Raw genomic sequence first — 20,349 nt, forward strand, 5'->3', positions numbered from 1 at the left:
GGGGGGGGGGGGGCGGCGGCCCCTACTCGAAAGCCTGGTGGAAGAGCTCCTTCTTGCAGGCCCTGCGGAACTGCATCAAATCCTGCAGGGCCTGGATCTCCTCCGGGTGCTCATTCCACCAGGTAGGGGCCGCTACTGAAAAGGCCCTGGCCCTCGTAGCAACCAGTTTTGCGTCTCTGGGGCCCGGGACAGTTAGTAAATTTTGGGCCCCAGACCGTAGTGCTCTTGGGGGAACATACGGGGAAAGGCGGTCCCTTAGGTAGGCTGGACCCAGACCATGTAGGGCTTTATAGGTAAGAACCAGCACTTTGAAGCGAATCCGGTACGCTATTGGCAACCAGTGCAGCGCTTTCAGCACAGGCTGAATGTGGTCCCTTCTAGAGAGACTCATTAATAGCCACTAGGGGTGTGCATTTGGCCCTACCCAAGCTGAAAATATACCCAAAAATACATTTTCGGTATTTGGGGTGGGGGTATGTTTCAGCTTGCCAAATATGAGTTTTCTCGGGAAAACCAGGAAAAGAAAATCCCAGATCAGGAATTTTAGGTAGATCTGAAAACTGAAGAGAGACAGGAGCAGATTGCTCCCGCCTCTCAGCTGTTTGTCGGGCAGGCTTATGCAGTCCCTTTAAATTTTAAAGAGGCTGCAGAAGTCAGCCCGAGGATCAGCCGCTTTGGCTGGCTCCTCTTGCAGCCCGGTTTAAACTGGGCTGCAAGAGAAGCCAGTCTATGATCAGCTGGGTCAGTGAGTCGTTGAGAGCTCCCTGCTGGCACCACTCTGCACTGCCTTCTCCTGCCACCTGGTTTAAACTGGGCGGCAGGCAGCAGGAGAGGGCAGCCTAGCCGGGATTGCTGTGCCTGCGTGGAGCCCATTCAGGATTTCCCGGGGGGGGGGGGGTCCTGAATTTTTTTCCAGGTCCAATGGACCGAAACAAAAAAATACCCATGGGGGAAAAAATTGCACACCCCTGATAGCCACAGCCTCTCTATATAGTATTTGTAGTGATTATTTGTAGTAGGGACTCCAAGTCTGTATACCATGCTGGAGTTTGTCTTAAGCAGCACTTCACTTACAGCATTTAACCTTTACATTGGAACCAACTGGAGGAGGCACAGGGGATAAAGTTTGGGAATGCTGCCCCACCAGGGTACTCTGTAACCTCTTAGGGAAGTTGACCGGCTCCATCCTCCCTGTCTTTCTCATTTGAATAACCTTTCATCCTATGAGCATGCTAGGTTTGCATCAAGCTTTTGGGGAAGAGGACTGTCTTTAATAAACAGACTAATGTTTCTCTTCCGAAGGGGTAGCAGTCTCTGTCTGTTGCAACAATATTAAACCAGACCCCTGCGGGACTGTATAAACTTAACAAAATTTTATTCCAGCACAAGCTTTCTAGTCCATGAAAGCCTATGCTGGAGTGAGTCTTCAGGGTGCTTCAAGGCTCCCGTTAATATTTTTCTGTAAACCAAGGGGAGCCCTCTGCAAATGAAGAGATCCTAGGTTTGTCTGCATGTGAGCTCCTTTTGCCACTGTCTTGGTAGGTGTATGTGACTGTGATGTTTACTGTGAGATGACACAAGCTGGGGGCTATGAGGAACTTGCCTTTTTTGGGGGGGGGGGTAAACAGTTTGGAAATTCTCACCCCATCTCCCCCTTCCAGGATACTTTCAGTACAGTCCTAAGTAATTCTGCCTGGGATTATGCTGTATGGTTGTCAGAGGCTGAGCAGGCCCAATTTCCTCACCCCTCTCCTGGTTTTGCTCCTCCCCGCAAATGACTCAATTGCTGTCAGCATTTCATACCTCTAGAAGCACGTTCAGTCCTCATTGGTCTGTTTTTCTGGAGGCCTTTTCCTCTTTCAGTTAATTTACAAAGTCATCCTTCACTGCATATTGAGGTGTCCCCTTGAGTACATAGAAACCCTACATCATCTATGGATGGCTTGGTTTTCTTGGTTTCGGGATTGGCATGCACCCTTCCATTTACAGATACAGTAATTCTTGATTCGGGGATAGTTTCCACACTTCATGTGCATGAATCTGAACTGTTCTAAGCAGGGCTTTTTTTTAAAAAAAAAGAGGTGCCAGAACTCTCAAGAGGGAGATGACGTTTTAAACATTTTAACTTTTAAACTTTTTTAAAAGAATTTTGTTGAAGAGGTTCCAAAACTGCATTCCTGTGCATTCCCCCAGAAAAAAAGCCCTGTTTCTAAGGCATAGAAAAATGTGTGAAGGCATCCATGTTAAGCACAGTCTTTGTTTTGTGACCACCATGAGTTGGTGGCTCTGTTAATCCCCCCTCCTGCTGTCTTTGTCCATTCAGCTTGCTATGAGGACAGAAAAAGCCACCTTGTTCTGAGTCATACCATTGATTCATGTAGCCTGGCACTGCCTGTTGCAACCAGCTGCCAGCAGTTTTCCAAGGTCTCTTTTTCCCTGCCCTGCTGCCTGAAATCCATTTACCTACAGATTAAATCTCTGCTCTTTTTTTGCATGTGCAGCTGTGCTTGAAGGCAGAGCTGTGGCACAAAAAAGATAAAATTTGTGTACCAGGCACACCTGTATCCCACTTAGGGCACAGCATGGAGCTGGAGGCAAAACCACCCCCAGTGCACAAGCCTTGGTGATAACGCCTGGTTGCATAATCCAGCAGTGTTTAAAGGCTATCTGGTTTGATCCAAAGACCTCGCATGCCCCACAGTGAAAAAATATCGGAGCTGCAAACAAGGGTCTAAGATGGAATGAGTTCTTTTTCCCCCCCAAAAAACTTTTATTTTGGATATAACATATTCAACATTTAATTACATTCCCATAATTCCAAATCCATTTCTCTTATCCCCCCCCCCCCCCAAACAGTGGCTTCCCGCAATGCTTCTCCCTACTCACACATAATATAATTCCCTTTTTCTCTCTCATTTTCATTTCACGTCTCAAGGTAACAATCTTACTTTATATAATTCACACTTTTTAATATTTCAACCCTTAATAATTATCTAAGCACAGTAAATTATTTTTAACATCCCAATTATTTTCTAAATATTCTTTAAAATCTTTCCATTCTTCAAAAAAGTCTTTATCTTCTTTGTTGTTCAATTTTTTTGTTAGTTTATCCATTTCAGCCATAAACAAAACTTTCCGTATCCATTCCCATTTGTCAGGTATTTTGTCCTCCTTCCAAAATTGTGCATATGTCATTCTCACAGTGGTAATTAAATACCACAACAGAGTTTTTTCCCCTACATTTACTTCTTCCATCTTTAAACCTAGAAGTAGTATCTCCGGTTCTTTTTTAAAAGTACATTTCAAAATTTTTTGCATCTCATCATGCACCTCTGTCCAAAAAGTCACAGCTTTATCACAAGTCCACCACATATGATAAAAAGAGCCTTCATTTTTTTTTACATTTAAGATGGAATGAGTTCTTTAAATGTTGGTTTAAGTATAAAAATCTTCACTTATGTCCAATGCTCTCTCTAAGCTGTGAAGGCTTGTGAGCAAAAATTCTACTTTGTGAGCTTCTGGCATTAAAGCAGCGAGCGAGTGATTTGGCTGCTGCATAAATGAGTTTGCTCTGGGGCCATCCTTCCTGAGCTAAGACAAAAACATGTGAGCTGGAGGCTAAAAAACTGTGAGCTACCTCACACTAACTCAGCTTAGAGGGAACACTGCTTATGTCTCACCTGCTGTATTCACCCCTTATTTTCTAGCATGTGTCACTAATCTGTAATCAAGAATGAATTATAGGTCTAGGATTCTGAGAGGTCTGGTTTAGAATAATTCCCAGTTCCAAATACACTCTGTTTATGGCAATGTTTTATTCTTGGTTGACACAAATAAAATAAAGGAAGTGTGTGAAAGTGGTTACGTCTCTTTACATGCTGAGTTTCCATTCTTTTTGGAAGCTTGACTTGACTGGCTGATGTCAACAGGGTTAATGTGAATATCTGTGTGTTTGTGTTTGGTTTTTTTTTTTTGTAACTTATTTGCTGGGACTTTAATGTGTTCATAGGTTTGTTAGATTGTAGCCGTGCCCGCACCTGCTTGTGGCTTTTTGTTTTTGTTCTTTGGGTATCATTTTAATATAATGTATCCTGAAGTGCCCCCTGCAGGTCATCAAGTTAAAAAACTAAAGTCTGACCAAAAGTTCACTGCTTCATAATCTTTCAAGTAAAGAATTGAAGATTTCTTGCCTCTGATGCCAGTGATGGCTGTGTCTGAGGCTAGCGGTCTACCTAGTAAAATGAAAGGTTCTAGAGGAAAAAGTTATACATGCTACTGTTTGTGATCCTTAATAAAATCTGTCTGATCTGGGGCTCAGCTGTGTATTGAGCACAGCTACAGTCATGGTGTGAGCACTGAAAGCGGCATGCTTCTGCCGTAGAGGAAGCTTCTTATCTTTCATGAAGTTGAATCCATATTGAGCCTGTCTTACGTTTAACTTCCTTTGACCCACTGGTGCTCGTTTCAATATAGTATTAATGCAATACTGTAAGCCCACCATCTGGATTAGATGTGTTTTGTATTGTTTTTTGACAATATTAAGCTATGGGGATTGTTGGGTAGCTTCAGTGATGAGAAGACGTCTCCTGAAAGTGAGCTTGAGTAGACAGTTAAGACTTTCTGGAGGAGGAAATGAAATCAGGGATTGTGCTTAGTCAGATGAGATGGGGCTCCTTCCGGGAAAAGAATCTCTAACAGGCGGAATGGAGGAAATTACCCACCCATGTTCCACTTAAGTCTGGAAGCTTTCCCCAGTCTTCCTTCCCCCTGTATCCCCTTCCTTCTCTTATGAGCGCTATGGATCAGTTGTCCGGTAGCAACAAGGACGCATGAAAAGCTTAACTTCATCTCCTGGCACTTCTGGATTGCAGGCAAAAGGGGGAAAGATGTGCACCCGTCCGCCTCTGTGGAATGTTGACAGTGGCCAGATGTCCGCCTCTGTGGAATGTTGACAGTGGCCCTAGTTGTAAGGAAGAAAAGTTCTGTTCTGTAAATCTTCATGAGCACTGATTTTTGTCGTTTTATGATAGAGCATTTTGTATAGAAGGGTCTGGTGCACTCGATTTTGAAAAGGTACTTCCTTAAAAAAACACACACACACACACACACACACACACACACACACACAACGGTGTGGTAACAATGATCATCTTGCTCTATATTCTCTGTGCAGCTGGGGCTCTGGTGCTGATCTGTGGGGCTCTGATAATGATAATCGGTTTGAGAAGCCAAGAATTGACGATGGCTTACTGGAAGTTGTTGGCGTCACCGGAGTCGTTCACATGGTAAGTGTCCGTTTTGACTAAATCAGGAAAAGACTCAAATGGAAGTGCCTGGATTACCTCATGGATTTAACGCATTCATAAATAAAATAAAAACACCATAATAATTGTTTTTGCCACTTGAACCGATTATTTTATCATGTTAAAATATATCAAGATGAGATCCAAATGAAAAATGTCAATATATACGCTATATATACACAATATTCATAGAAGGTTTACTCTTCTGTGATCAGTTCGAAGCTTGAGAAAAAAATAGGAAGTTTAATAAAGTTAGCTGGCTGTTGTTGCAAACTGGTAAAATATCACTATCTGTCACTAGGTTTAAAGAACGGTTCAAATTATAGGAAGGAGCTAGGACAAAATGGGTTCTGAAAAGCTTGGGTTTTGGCTGGAACAAATTCATATGAGGTTTACTGGAAACCAAAAGTCCATTTGGCCTGTGTAGCAAATGAGTCAGAAGATGGTGTATCAGACAATGAAAAGTATAACTGCAGTTCTTTTTCAACACAACTTATTTTGCTGTGAAATTAAATATTTCTCTTCCTGACTTTAAACCTGGTTAATATCTGTCTCAAATGTACTGGGTTGGGTTTTTTTTTAGCGTTCTAGAAAACTGGAGTGTTTTTTAGAGTAGCTTTCAGATGTTCCAACAGATTTATTTATTATTTAGAAAACATATATGACCTCACTCTGAAAATCTGCTTGGGGCAGCTCACAAAGTAAGAAACAGTGCAATAAAAACATCAAAACAACAACATAAGTGTTATCAATAGTAAAAGGAGCTATTTAATTGTTCCAGAGAGAATTACTTCAAGTTAGTTTGATTTGAAATTGGTAATTTATTGCTTATTGAGCTGTAGTCAGCATCTTGATAGGAAAAATTCTTTTTCAGAAATGCTGTCTGAGGTTGTAGTCCTGGGAATGTTTCATGAGATGATAGATTTACATAATATTCATTTTGCAGATTTGGTGCAGTATCCTATACCCCTTGTCCAGTAGTCCTGAAGAGGACTGTTTGGCTGATTGTTTCCATGTGTGTAGTGTAGCCAGGAGATCCTATGATTGTCCGGCAGCCGGAAGTTCTAGTTCTTTAGCATTATCCAAGGTGCACCATAAGGAAGCAATCTAGAATTGTACCCCAATAACTGTCTACCCCAGGGCTCAGTTCTCGCTCCAGTTCATTTTAATCTATACATCTCTGGTGTTCCCGAGACGATATCCGGGAAGTTTGCTTATGCTAAAGACATGGCAATTGCAGTAAGGGACAAATCAATCTTAAGAACTGAGGAAATACTGACACGGGACCATGAAAATTTGGCTGACTACTACCATAAATGATGGTTTATCCCAAGTCCAGGAAAAACAGAAAGCTCCTGTTTCTGTCTCAATAACAATCTCGCCAGCCGTGAACTGAATGTCTACCTTAATGGCACCTGACTTGTACACAACTATACACCTAAGTACCTTGGCATTACCTTGGACAGGACCAATGTAGTGGAAAAAATATGCATGCGAAACAACATTCTCCAAAAATGATGTGGTACAACTTGAGGTGCATCTGCTACAACACTCAGATGCTCAGCTTTGTGGTTGGTGTGTAGTGCTGTGAAATACGGTAATTCAGTATGGCTCAACAGCACCCATGTCCACAAACTCGATGTCCCAACTCAACAATGAGAAGCATCAGTGGATGCATTAATCCCACTCTGACCTATTGGCTACCCGCATTGTGCCACATTGCTCCCCTGCAACTCCAAAGATAAGATGCTCTTCTTCATGAATAGAAAGATAATTGAAAACAGAGAGCTGCCTATCCCCAGAGACATGGCTGACGTGAGCTTATCCAGACTAAGATCCTGACACTCAACCATAAGATCTGCAAAATTCCTGCAATCACAGAATTTTGATTTAGGGAATGAAAAGTTGCAAACATGGATGCAATCAGTTCCACCTAATATCCATAACCTGATTTGACTGGCCATGTAAAGTACGGAAGATGGCTAGCTTTGGCAGTTGTGCAGACCTATTGTTTAAGTGGGGCAAAATACCAGGATCCGAATGTGATTGTGGTGCAGCCTGCCAAACTATTTTCCATCTGACACAGGAATGTGAGCGTTGTGCTTTCCAGGGAGATGTGATGGAACTCTTCGAACTCTCCCCAACTGCGATTGAGTGGACTGAAAATTTAGATGTTAGTATTTAGGGGGTTTGCCCAGTCGGTCTGCATACCTATTTTATGAACTTGGTTACATACTTTATATTATTATATGCTTCCTGTATGTAACTGCCTTACAATAAATAATAATCATTTCCGTAACAAAAATTTTCTTTCGTAAGAGCAAATACCCACTATACTACACACCAGTTTTCGTTTAAAACCTAGCTGTGCTGGTTTGCAGTAGAAGAACTAGATTCCAGTCCAGTAGCACCTTACAGATCAGCAAGATTTTGGCGGTAGAAGCTTTTGCGAATCGAAGGTATCTGATGAAAGGGACCTTTGACTCTTGAGCGCTCACACCCTGAGAATCTTGCTGGTCTTTAAGGTGCTACTGGATTCGAATCTAGCACATCAGTTTTGTACAATGAATTTTAATATTTTTGTGGCTTCTCTCAACCTGAATGTATCATAGTTACCTAAAAGAAAGACAAACGTGAATGTAAGATGACTCTTCCTAAGAAAACTTATACGCCAAAATGTTTATCAATGTACAATCTCATACTAGTTACAGCTATGTAAGGTGACCCTTCTTTTTCGTGATTGTACACCTGGAAAGAAACCTAATATTCCTTCTGGGCAAATATGATCATTTTAAGGAGGACTGTTCTGACTCTGTTACTCTTAATATAGGGCCAGGTCCAGGGTGGCCTCCGTTCAGGCATCCGCATTGCCCAAGGCTCCTACTTTCGCTTGACCCTTCTGAAGCCCATCCCTGTGCAAGTAGATGGAGAGCCCTGGATCCAGCCACCAGGCCAGATAATTATTTCTGCTGCAGGACCAAAGGTAACGCCTCTAGATTTTGTCCCCATGCATTTCTGTTTATTGGAGAGAGAAACCCATGCACAGACCTCCTGCCTGTAGAACGACACATTCTTCCAAGCCCTCAACTTTGAAAACTATTGAGAACCAGTTTGGTGTAGTGGTTAAGTGTGCAGACTCTGATCTGTGCGAACCAGGTTCGATTCCCCACTCCTCCACTTGCAGCTGCTGGATGACCTTGGAAAAGCCATGGTTCTGTCAGAGCTGTTCTCTCAAGAGCTGTTCTTGAAAGAGCTCTCTCAGCCCCACCTACCCCACAGGGTGGGTGACTGCTGTGGGGAGGAGAAGGGAAAGGAGTTTGTACGCAGCTTTGAGACTCCAAATGAAGGGGGAGGTATAAATCCAATCTCCTCCTCCTCCTCCTCCACCACCACCACCACCACCACCACCACCACCTCTTCTACTACTACTACTTCTTCCTTGAGAAAGGATATGTTTTGAACAAAGGTTGGTTTGAAGTGACTGTCTTTTTATTTTTTAAATTCAAGGTTCATATGTTAAAGAAATCAAAACAGAAGCAGAAAAAAACTGGGTATGTGAAAGACTCCAGAACCGAGAGCACGGCGTCTGGTGACATGGGCCGTTGACCGAGAGAGACCCCGAGAGCAATTGCAGCACACCTACTGTAGACCAAGTGGACCTGCCTGATAAAGCTGTATTGTGCAGCTCAGGTTAAGAAGGGTTACTTACGAGCCTTTTGTTATATTCCATGTTTGTTGTACGGTGCCTCTCCTGTGGCTGTCATGAGATAGACATTCATACGTCATGGGCTGATCAGAGACTTTTGCATTAGGTAGCCTTTCAGCCAACCATTTCCCAACTCTTGCTTTATGCCAATGAAGCACAGATCCCATTATTCTGTGCATTTTACACTATTGTCTTTCTCTATTTCAGCCCCTTGGAGCCAAATGTTTTATAAACATAAGCTTTTAATCTTTACATTTTTAAAAAATAAAGTTTAAGCTAGCCAGGATTAGAGTTTAAGCAGTCAGGATCCCCCAGAGGGGGTGTGTGTGATTGTATATATAGGGAGGAGCTTACGAAACTGATTATTTTTATTTTGCTGATTGATCAGTGCAATAATGCTTTATGGAGGACCAGGGCACTTCGACTAAGCCCAGCAGTATGATCCATCCTGCACTCTGCTGATAGTACTGACCCAGGGAGAGTTTCACTGCAGTGTACCTGAATGTTGCTGATCAAGTGCGGCTCCGTGGGGCGAGGGATCCAGTGAGCCACTCTGGTCCTGGCCTGCAACATGCAGGTTACTTGTACTCTCTTGTTAATACCTGGGTGCATTGCAAGAAGAAAAAGGTTTTAGAATGTTATCGGGGATCAATTTTCCGTGGACATAGCACTGTGTGGATTGTATCCCCAGTGTTAGGTTACAGTTTATTCAGAAGCACAAGTAGCTGAAGAAATAACTTTCCTATTTCTGCACTACTCTACCAACCCTTTGGGGAAAGACCCCTCTTGTCATTTTATTGATTTTTTTTGTAAAGCACAAATTTTTTTACACTACAAGCTCCTGGTTTTCCATTATACTGGTAGCATGTGTGTTTCTTTTTTTTTTTTCTCCTTTCAAAATTTCCATCACTGGTGTACTGTTCCTAATTTTATGTCCCAATTATCCCCTCTTTTAACATACTATGAGACTGTTGCTGGAAACACCAAAGCTTGTAATTATGGCACAATGTTGCAAACTACCTGTTTCCACATTTGTTATGCTTTATTTATTGATACACTAAATTGAAATGTGCTGCTGTTTTTTTATTCTGTATTAAAGAGCTGATCTGGGTGTATCCACCTAGGTCTCTGTGTGTGTCCTACATTAATCTGGTCGTGACTACTGATAGTGTAGAGGGGGGAAATGTTATGTGCTGATAGGTCCTTACCACACATCACTCGTTCTTTATGAGGTGGGTAGCTCCTCGCACTTCTTCACTTTAATTTCACAAGTAGCATTTGCTGGTGCCAGGAGTTCCAGATGACTCCTTCTAGCTCTGTTCTGCAGTTGGGTTCTACAAGAAAAGGTTAGTCTATTGTCACAGAGAGTATCTTCCTGTGCATATAATACAGAAGGAAGAGTAGGTGAAACAGCTGAGTTTGAGTTTAGTCTAGCTCTGAGAGCTGTAATATAACAGTATCAAAAGAAAACATTTTTGTAGAATCATGTTCTTCAGGATGGCTGACTTCTGAAGATGCACCATATTGTTGTGGGCATTTAGGAAGTATCAGCATCCCCGAATTACAAAAGCAGCAGTACTAGACCCAAACTCTGTAATTGTTCACACAGATGCAAGATTTCACCGTCCCTAGTTTTAAAAGCCCCCTGTGACAAATATACGGCAGCTGCTTCTCTTTCAGCCACATCAGGTGGAGGCCTCCTTCCGGCAGCTTCTTACCAGTAATGGATCCACTCCTTATTTATGCTTTGCTTTTGTGAAGGCATTTTCCCACCTGTTCTTTATTATACAGCAGGAACTTATGGGCTGCAATGCAAGAAAGAAGTTTCCCAAGGAAATACTTTGAAAACAGATCCTTTTGATGAGCACCTGGCTCCTCCATCTTCTGAGTTTTTAGATCAACCTGCAGTTGATGCGTATTCCCACAGTAACAAGATCAAAACTGGAGAATGGTGCCTCTTTAGAAAACATTCTTGTAGAACTAAGAGCAGCCTTCTTCTCCTTGCAAAATTCTTGAGTTTTATCAAATGTTTTATGAATGTGAATAGACATTCACAGTGCAGTTCTAAGCAGAGTTTACAGCCTTTTAAGTCTGTTGAAGATGGTTATAGTGGGGTGCAGCTCTACTTAGGAGAGCACTAATTCTTTTCTGTTCCTTAGATCTTTATTCCTTTGACAGTACAGAAAATTGTGCAAATATGAACAAATGGAATAGCTGCAAATAGCTGCAAATCATTCTCTCTTGATCTAAACCAGTGGTTCCCAAACTGTTTTGCACCACCACCCCTTTGGTTCCATAAACTCATCCACAGTGCCCCCTCATAAAAAGCATTATTCAGAATTGTGGTTTCCACAACTTACCAATTTTATTGATATTAAATTCTGTTGTGAGCCACCCTGAGCCCATTTTGAGATAGGGCGGGATAGAAATCCAATAAAATATAAATAAATAAATAAAATACCAAGGAAGATAATAACAATAAAATCCAATTAAATTTTTTAGTTTAATTTATTCAACAAAATCGATGAACTTGATCCATTGATACCAGCTTTTTGAAGTCTGGTAGTCATTTAGGAAAAATCCTAGATTCCACATTTAGTAACTACTTCACTGTTCAGTACACACTTAATGCAATGGAGAAGCTTGGTAAGAATTTCCCAATATCGGAGACTTAAATCACATTTAGTAGTCTGGAGTCGGTTGGATGACCACACTAAAACCACGTTCCACCAAATACAGTTTTGGAAATGCAACAAGGAGGGCCTCCATATTCCGTAGTGCAGGACAGTGATCGAAAAATTGGCTTCTGTAACCAAAACTCTTGGTATGATTTCATAAACTCTGGCTTCAGCTCAGTGTCATTTTGTGACCCTGTTAGATCTTCTTTCACTACCCCAACTTCCTCAGTATCTGAAAATGCATTTATCACCCAATCTGGAATTTCCATTGAAAGAAGATTCTCAAACTGCTCAGATATATCTTCATGTAGCCTATCCAAATGGTCACAGAAAAACTTGCAGATCATCATCTCATCTTTCTCTTCTAGTTCAGACTGGCTCAAAGACTAGTATAGCTCATGATGGCCCTTACTGCGTTTGAATAGCGTTAACGTTGAAATAAGTGTAGAGACAACATGTTTGGCCTTAATGACATCATTTCCTTGCAACTTGTTTCCTTGTAACTGCATATTCATTTCACTGAACTTTACAGATAGTTCTTATAAATAAGCAGTGTTACACCTGCTCTCTTTGAGTTCATTACTAAGCAAAGCACTTGTGTCTTAACACTCCACAACAGTGTCAGGTCGTAAAAGCATTTCACACAGTTGCCTTTTCATAGCCAACAAACTTCAATATAAAGCAGCAAACATTCAAAAATGTCATTGAGAGCAGGGGCTTCAATTTTATTCACTGCAGTAATGACAGTGTGTAATGGCTTGTGCAGGTGATCACTGGGGTTTTTTTTTTCAACCAGATGTTGGTGGTGAATGGCCCAGTGAATGGTAAAGACATTTGGGGATGCTTTTTTCAAGTAAAGCAGCACATCCACAGTAGCAACCAGCCACTGCTGGTGTTCAATCAGTTGCATAAGCAAGTCTGTCATTAAACAGAATTCCCTTTTCTTTGAAGAACTGCTCAGCAGCATGAAATACTGACTACCCGTTTGTATCTGTTCTTTGTTGCCTTGCGAATAACAAGTCTTGAGCCAAATTTTCATCTTTTATAAAGTGCAGGGAAGTGACAAGCAAAGATCTGTTGCCTGGCAAAGTTGAATCATCCAGCTGCAATGCAAATTCTATTGTTAGTATACTGCACAATGCTATCTTCCACATTTTCAGTCATTTCATCTATGCATCTTTGGACTGAACTGTTAATGAGAATTGCCTTAATTAGATTGTCTGGTGACTTTATGCAAAACCATCCTCCGAACCTCAAGACCATAAAAAGCCCTGCTGGATCAGATCAATGGTTCATCTAGTCCAGCATCCTGTCTTACACAGTGGCCAACCAGTTCGTCTGGACAGCCAACAACAGGGCACAGAGGCCAAGGCCTTCCCCTGATGTTGCCTCCTGGCTCTGTGGAGGTTCCCCTCAGTCACCATGGCTAAGTAACCATTGATTGACCTATCCTCCATGACTCTAGCTAATCCACTTTTAAAGCTGCTTATTCCTGTGGCCATCACTACGTCATCCGGCAGCAAATTCTGTATTTGAATCAATCTCTGTGTAAAGTAGTATTTCCTTTTTGTCTGTCCTCAACCTACTGTCCGTCAACTTCATTGGATGCCCTTGAATTCTAGTATTTCGGGAGGGGGGAGAAAAACGTCTCCTTGTCAACTCTGTTCACCCCATGCATAATTTTATGACCCTGTATCATGTCCGTCCCCTGTCGTCTCTTTTCTAAACTGAAAAGTGACAGACTCTTCAGCCTTTCCTCATAGGGAAGTCGCTCCAACCCCTTAATCATCTTGATTGCCCTCCTCTGCACTTTTCCCAACTCTGCAGTGTCCTTTCTGAGATACCGTGACCAGAATTGCACACAGTATTCCAAATGAGGCCATGCCATAGATCTATACAGGGTTACGGTATTGGCCATTTTATTCTTGACATGGCGGCTCCGTAGGGTTTTCAAGGCAAAAGATGCTCAGAAGTAGTATGCCATTGCCAGCCTCTGCTTAGCGACCTTGGTACTCCCTGGTGGTCTCCCATCCAAATACTGACCAGGGCTGATCCTGCTTAGCTTCCAAGATCTGACAGAGACCTGGGCTATCCAGCTCAGGGATACACCAGTAACCTCACTAACTGCTGGTAGGATGAGTTCTCCACCAATTGTATGTGGCTTTCAAGGCTTAGCAATCAGCAGTGAAGTGTTTATGATACATACAAACCATCGCGTTTGACATTTGTCACAAAATCATTGAAAGTGATGCCTTGTCAGGATGTGCCTCCTTTAAATGTTCAGTCATTCTAGAAGGCTGTGTTGCCTCATTAAGGAAAGATCTTTTTGCATATTTAGGCACATTGGAGCTGCTGGTTTGTCATGCTGGTATAAAACTGTACTTCAAGTATCCCAGACTGTATTGTCTATGATTCTTCTTTGATTTTTCTGCTTCTGCCATGTTTGTATGGCTAAAATGCACACTTCATTATCAACAGGATCAGTAAGTGAAGCCCTGACCTGGACAGCTCAGACAAGCCCGATCTCGGAAGCAAAGCAGGGCTGACCCTGGCAAGTAATTCGAAGGGAGACCTCCAAGGAATACCAGGGTTGGCACACTCTGAAATGTCCAAACCACACTAGGGGTTGCCAGGGGTTGCCATGACTTCAGGCATGTAAGCACATACACACACATAAAACCCACGCCAAAAAAAAAAAAAAGATCAGTAACTGAGAATACAGGAAAATAAATACCGCACTCAGTAGTTAACTGAGTTAAGGACTTGAACGGTGACAAGGACAAGAACACACACGGTGATGACAGTTTCTTAGAACACAGTGTACCGATCTGACTAGAGCTTTGATGGCGTATTTACTAAGAATTCCAATAGTTTCCACCAGATTTCAGCACCATGCAGAGGCAGAGATTTGGAGCTGTGTTTTACAGCATGGTGCCAGAGCCTGGTCAGTCATAAATAAGTGAACAGCGTGGTTGAAGGGGCCCACCTCCAGCACCCCCCCCCCCAGGTAATCCTATCCCCCCCAAGGGGTCGGTAGCACTAACTTTGGGAACTGCTGATCTAGACATTAGCCTTTTCTCTTCTAGGCATTTTAAAAGCATTATTTAATCTTGCTCATCCTGTAGCTTGCCCAAGTACTGAGAAACTCATTAGTTTCTTGAAGCAATGGGAGCTTTAAACTCATTTACCACCAACGAACAGGGCACAAGTCCTTCCTTTGGCGTTGCCTCCTAGCACTTGAATCTGCCTAACCCCGTTAAAGCTGTGCTTGCCCTTCTGTGTTTTAAAAAGTTAGTAGCATTTCATTAATAATTTTTAAAAAAGCTATGCTTGTAGCTGTTGCTAAGTCCTCTGGCAGTGGGATTCTGCAGTTTAATTGCTCGTGTAATTACCAGCTTTGTGCCTCTAAACAAACCCCATCTTACATACAATTCTTGAGCAGGTTTTTTTTTTTTGTTGCGCTGATCATACAAGTAAAAATACAGTGAACATTAGGACTCTGATGCTCCATGTGCAGCAGTGGGTGTGACCGAGAGAGAATAACGAGGTACGAGGCATTTTTTTGAGTTCATATTATCCACCATGTCAATACTGAACTCTGCAATGCTCTATCCAATTCACATAGAAATGGTATTTCAGCCTAATTGTAATGTAATCGGGGGGGATTTTAAAGCTCTAAATGACAGTGTAATGCTAAACAGAGTTATATACCCTTCTAAGCACATGACTTCAGTGGGCTGTGAAGGGTATAATTCTTTTTGTGATGGCACTGTGCCGATAGTTCTGCATCCCCAAAGTTTCAGACCTTGGATTTCTTTAATAATACCCCGCCTCCATCACATAACAAAACCACTTTTGAAACAGGAGATTCAGAAGTCCTTGCAATACAGCATGCTGGCTTGCTGTTCGGGGGGGGGGGAGAAACCCTACTTGGTGCATCTGAGCTCCCCCCTCCCCGTGTTGGGTCCAGCTTAAAGTCCCACTTGTTTTAAGAGGGAGAGATTTCAGCATTTGCTTAATCATTTTTACTGAAATCAAATAGGACTTTAAATGCTTAGCTTCAGTGGGATGGATGGATCATACTCCTAGTTGGGGTCCCATGAACACACATCACCTGCTTCTGGTTTCCTTTGGGAGATGTGGAAAAGGGTCATTACTGAATGATAGCCAGGACATGTTTTTCTTGGTTGTTGAGGCTTCTACCGCAAATCTTAACAACTGCTAAGGAATCAGCAGGGAATGTAATTCTCTGAATCCAAAGCACAGCAGTTGGCTTGAGGACTGAATCTGCTCTTAGTCTTGCCTCTGACTTTTGTAATGTCGCACCTATGGGCAGAACTGAATACATGCTACTTTGTGATTTCTAAAAATGTTTACATGGGCCTAGATGTAGAGCATGCCTGGGGTTGGGGGCTAGCTCAGCAACACTCCACAGCCCTTTAATTTCTTTAGGTGTACGATATATACGCAGCATTTCAGAATTTCTAGTTGAGCAATTATGTTCAGATTATTTTATCAGAAGAGAAGTCTGCCTAGTGGATATATTTTTGTTACAAAAAGCAAGTGTTTGCAGTTTTTATGATGCTGCTGTTGAAAGTGACTTTGGATTGAGCGGCAGGGACACTAAAAATACAGCTCTGTAGCTTTTGCCTTGTATCCTTTATCACTGAACTGTGTGCTTTCTGTAAAGCACTGTGTTGATGCACTTGGGTATTAAAGATGATGTATTCCTTTGCACTACAAAAGAAGCTTCTTCCGTCTTCTGCCTTGTGCAGTGTACTTCCACCTTTTTGTTAGTGCTTGCATAGAGATGGAGTAGGCGTATCCCACCAGTTTGCATTATTTTTCTGAGACTGATGAGGCTTCCAAGTCGAATGAGTTGTGATGTAACCCCATTGGGTTGGATCCCATCTGAAACTTCCATGCTTGGAGATAGGACTTCTGTGCATGGAAGCGAGACTTCCCTGCCTCTCCCCTCCCACTGCAGCCCAAAATGCACCGTCATATGCTTCTCGTATGGGACAGAGGATCCCCGTGAGCAGCATGAGGGAGAGCTGCAGAGCAGTGGTGGCAGAAGTTGCCACCCCATCACCACCCCTCGTGTGCATGGATTTCCCCCCCCTTGGGATCAAACCCATTTTCCCTAGTAGTTAGATGCCATTACAGTTACATTCCCTACAAATGGTTTATCTAACAGTTATCTGGTGCACATGTAGTATTAGCTTCTTGTTCATCCGTGGCTTACGATTGGGGGGGATCATCCTCAGGACCTTCCCCCTTTCTCTTCAGGGTATTCACAATGGCTTCATATTACAGGGGAACTGATGCAAAACATGGTTAACGTAAACAGTCATGGAAGCAGATCCTCTTTTCTGCAAGGGAATTATTTGCTGGCATTTGGTGCAGGTGACGGGTCACCATGGTTGATGCCAGGAAGGCCCCGCCCCTTTAGTTCTGGTTGTTGATGCTTGCTCATGGGGCTGTGCATAGAGATGCCAGCGCATAAAGGGTGTAAGCTGACGCATATAAGTGAGCATGTGGGATGGGTCTACGCCTGTCAGCCCCTACCCAACTGTGATTCTGACACACATACCAGAGGGGATGTGGGGTCAGGGGAAATCCCAGAGAGTTGTGGGGTGATCTCACAGTCCCCGTACACATTGGATTGTTACTGAAGTGAATAATATGTAGACCGTCGTGCCCTCTCATTTCCATAGTACAATTGTCAAATGTGATTCTTTGGCGGAATAAATCTGCAAGGCTTCCTGGCGGGAATTTTGCGAGTCCATTAAGCCAAACTGCTAAGATTTAAGCCACAAATGGGACTGCGTCAGCATGAGTATGAGTCAGGCCATGAAATATACTGGAATACATGGGTTTTGTTGTCTAGTTTTGCACTGAATGTGAGGCTGTTCTTTGTGTTGCTTATGGGAGCAAAACTTCATGTGGTGTTTGTGACTCGTGTGCCGCTTGACCAGTGCTTTGATGTTTACAAGATGGCGACTGTTGATTGTAGACTTCCACCGCAGTGCACGGCTTCCACGGGAAGGCTCCTCTGTGTTGCTCTGGACAATGAATGGGATAGTCTCCTTTCCCCGATGGGCCCTCCCAAGTACCGCCTTTCCAAGAACTCTGCAGCGTTTGACTTTTCTGTTGAGAACAGAATGAGCAAAGTTTGTATTGACACAAATATTGAGTAGAATATTTCTTATGAGAAGGTTTATATTTTCTGAAGATAATTTATAAAGAAGGTTTTATATGCAATTATAGTAGCATTGATGCGGTGGCATATCTATCATGTAAACAAATGTATAGTAACTAGTCTATGTCAACTATTTTTTGTCATCAGAAATATATATATATATTTGTCAGTATGAGTGTGTGTGTCTGTATATAACTCCCTTCTAATGCTGCATTTCTATCTTTGAACATCTTAGAGGATGAGTACAGTGTATACCAAAATATCCTACACAAATATTACTTCTGTGCGGGAAATTTCCTATGTGCACACTGTTGCATGAGACAAGTGTCCCTTGTGGTCTTTCTGTACGTGAAGCCCTGATTGGTGGCAGTTTGTTTTGATGTATACACACAGTGAAATATACCTGAATGTTCCTCACAGTGATGGCAAATGCAAAACATTACATGTGGTTTCCTGCAAGAGAGAGGGGTATCCGCGTAAGAAATCTGACAAGTACGACATGACCCTTTTCAGGGAGGAAGAAGCTGTTTAGACTGTGCTCTTCAAGATGCATGCAACTTTTTTAGAGCCATGCTTGTCTTCCAGAGTTCTCTACCAATGAGAATACAAATAGCTGCTTAGTTTTAATTTTTTTGCATATGAATTCTTCGACCTAGACTCAGGGCTGCAAATCAGTGGTTCTTAAGCTGACGGGACCTGCCAGCAGGCCTTGCCATTACTCTCCGTGAACCCGAAGGGTGTACCCTGGAACACATCGTAGACTGGGCTGGAGCCGTCCACCTGCTTAGGCAAGGATCGTGGCTCTTCCCTGCTCCCCCCCCCCCTTATCAGACCCTGGGAGAGTCTGATTCATGGGGCAGCTGGACCCACATGGAGTAGCTGCCATGTGGGTGGGTGGCCTGCAGTGAAGAGAAGGAAGGGGCGAAAGCATTCCCATCCGTCTTCCAACAACTTTCTCGGAGCTGAAGGGGACTGCTGGGGAGGGGGGGGGAGACCCAGCAGTGGATTCAATCCACTCCTTGCAGCTGCACGTTGCAGGGAGAGGGATCGGGAATCCTGAGCCGTCTGTTCTCTTCAGGGAGCTTAATGTACCACGGCTGATCATCTCATGGAGGGAACCCCTGAGGAACCTCAGAACACAGTCTGAAAACCACCGCGCTGAATTAATTCCTATTGCTTGATCCCAACAATATTCTGCCCTCAGTTTTGTTTTGTTCTGTTAAAAACAAACCTGCCTTTTCCTGAACCCATTCATACTTTCTAATTCCTGGCTCAAGACATACAAGGAAAGAATGTATTACTTCCAGTGCTCCAGAAAACCAGCAATTTCTCTCCCTGTTTTACAATCAGTGGAAATATATATAATGTTTAAGGCCATGTGTTGTAAACTGGCAAAGAGGAATCAGGGCAGAGCCCGTTCGCGGGGAGGGCGGGGTATAAATGTAATAAAATAAATAAATAAATAAGATCAATCACAGGCGTAGTTCTGTTTCACAAAAGGAAGGCAGGGGGAAGGTGACCTGGTGGAAAATGCAGACTTCAAGGTGTATTTGTACCAAGGACACAGAGTTCTGTAGCAGTTTTACTCTCGTGGCTTCCTACAAGGAAACCTGGGAATAGTATTTGGGTGAGAGTGCTGAGAATTCCCTGTGGGAGATCCGTAGACCTCCTCCCACCCCTCCTCAGTTGGGGTCAGTGTGGGTAACTTGTTTTGATTTCTGCCCTTGGAAAAAAGGAGAATGAGGTATGTTATTAAAACGTCAACCAAACTATATTCCGTCTTCCAGCATTCACTGAGACGGCGAGTCTGAATTTTAACTGGGTTGTGAAATGTGAAATGCGGTGGTTCTCGCACTGAGATGGGGGGGGTCCTCCCCTGAGAGCACAGGACTGCTGGGGGGAGGGGAGCAGGTGGCTCTAGAAGGGGGGGGATCCTACCACTTATTTTAAAAGCTGCCTGAGGAGGAAGGAGCATGTCAGGATGCAATCCTTCCTCTCCTGCCTCTTTCTTGGCTGACTTGGCTTAAGAAGTCTATGGTGGCCAATTGCAGATTTTTTAAAAATTCCAGTGTTGGATTAGTGCACCAGGCAGTTTTCTGCAAGGATTCCACACACTCACGTGCCAAAGAAAGCTCAGGGAGGTATCTTGAATTTACCAGGAGCGTCTGCATTCAGAAAGCTTGAGCTACATTGGTCTAGAGACCTTCCAATAAGCTGAGCAAAATGTAGTGGCTAGTACCCTTAAATGTGTCCCAGGTTATGCCGTAATGTAAAGCAAAGACCAACAGCCTGGAATCGTTAGTTCGTTGTGTTGTACTTGCTCTTTGCAGTGTGTTTGCTTCATAATTCTCCAAAGAATAATTGTAATATTACGTACTTTGGATGAGCACTGTATCCACATTGTTGTGCCTAAACCGAAGCTAGAAATGCACATCATATCTTTGTTTACGTGTTCCTTTC

The 20,349-nt window shown here is 42.9% G+C and overlaps 1 protein-coding gene across 1 annotated transcript in view; it reads left to right on the forward strand.

Annotated features, from left to right (window-relative positions):
• DGKQ (diacylglycerol kinase theta) overlaps window positions 1–8,914 on the forward strand; it is a 69,957-nt gene extending 61,043 nt beyond the window's left edge. Inside the window, exons 21-23 of the mRNA XM_015417410.1 lie at window positions 5,174–5,285; window positions 8,134–8,286; window positions 8,811–8,914. Of these exons, the coding sequence (XP_015272896.1) occupies window positions 5,174–5,285; window positions 8,134–8,286; window positions 8,811–8,909 (364 nt within the window). The 3' untranslated portion in view covers window positions 8,910–8,914. The remainder of the gene's footprint in view (window positions 1–5,173; window positions 5,286–8,133; window positions 8,287–8,810) is intronic.
• The last annotated feature ends 11,435 nt before the right edge of the window (window positions 8,915–20,349 follow it).

The sequence above is a fragment of the Gekko japonicus genome, unplaced genomic scaffold (genome assembly GCF_001447785.1).
Source record: "Gekko japonicus isolate JY-2015 unplaced genomic scaffold, Gekko_japonicus_V1.1 scaffold2598, whole genome shotgun sequence".
Classification (NCBI taxonomy): Eukaryota; Metazoa; Chordata; class Lepidosauria; order Squamata; family Gekkonidae; genus Gekko; species Gekko japonicus.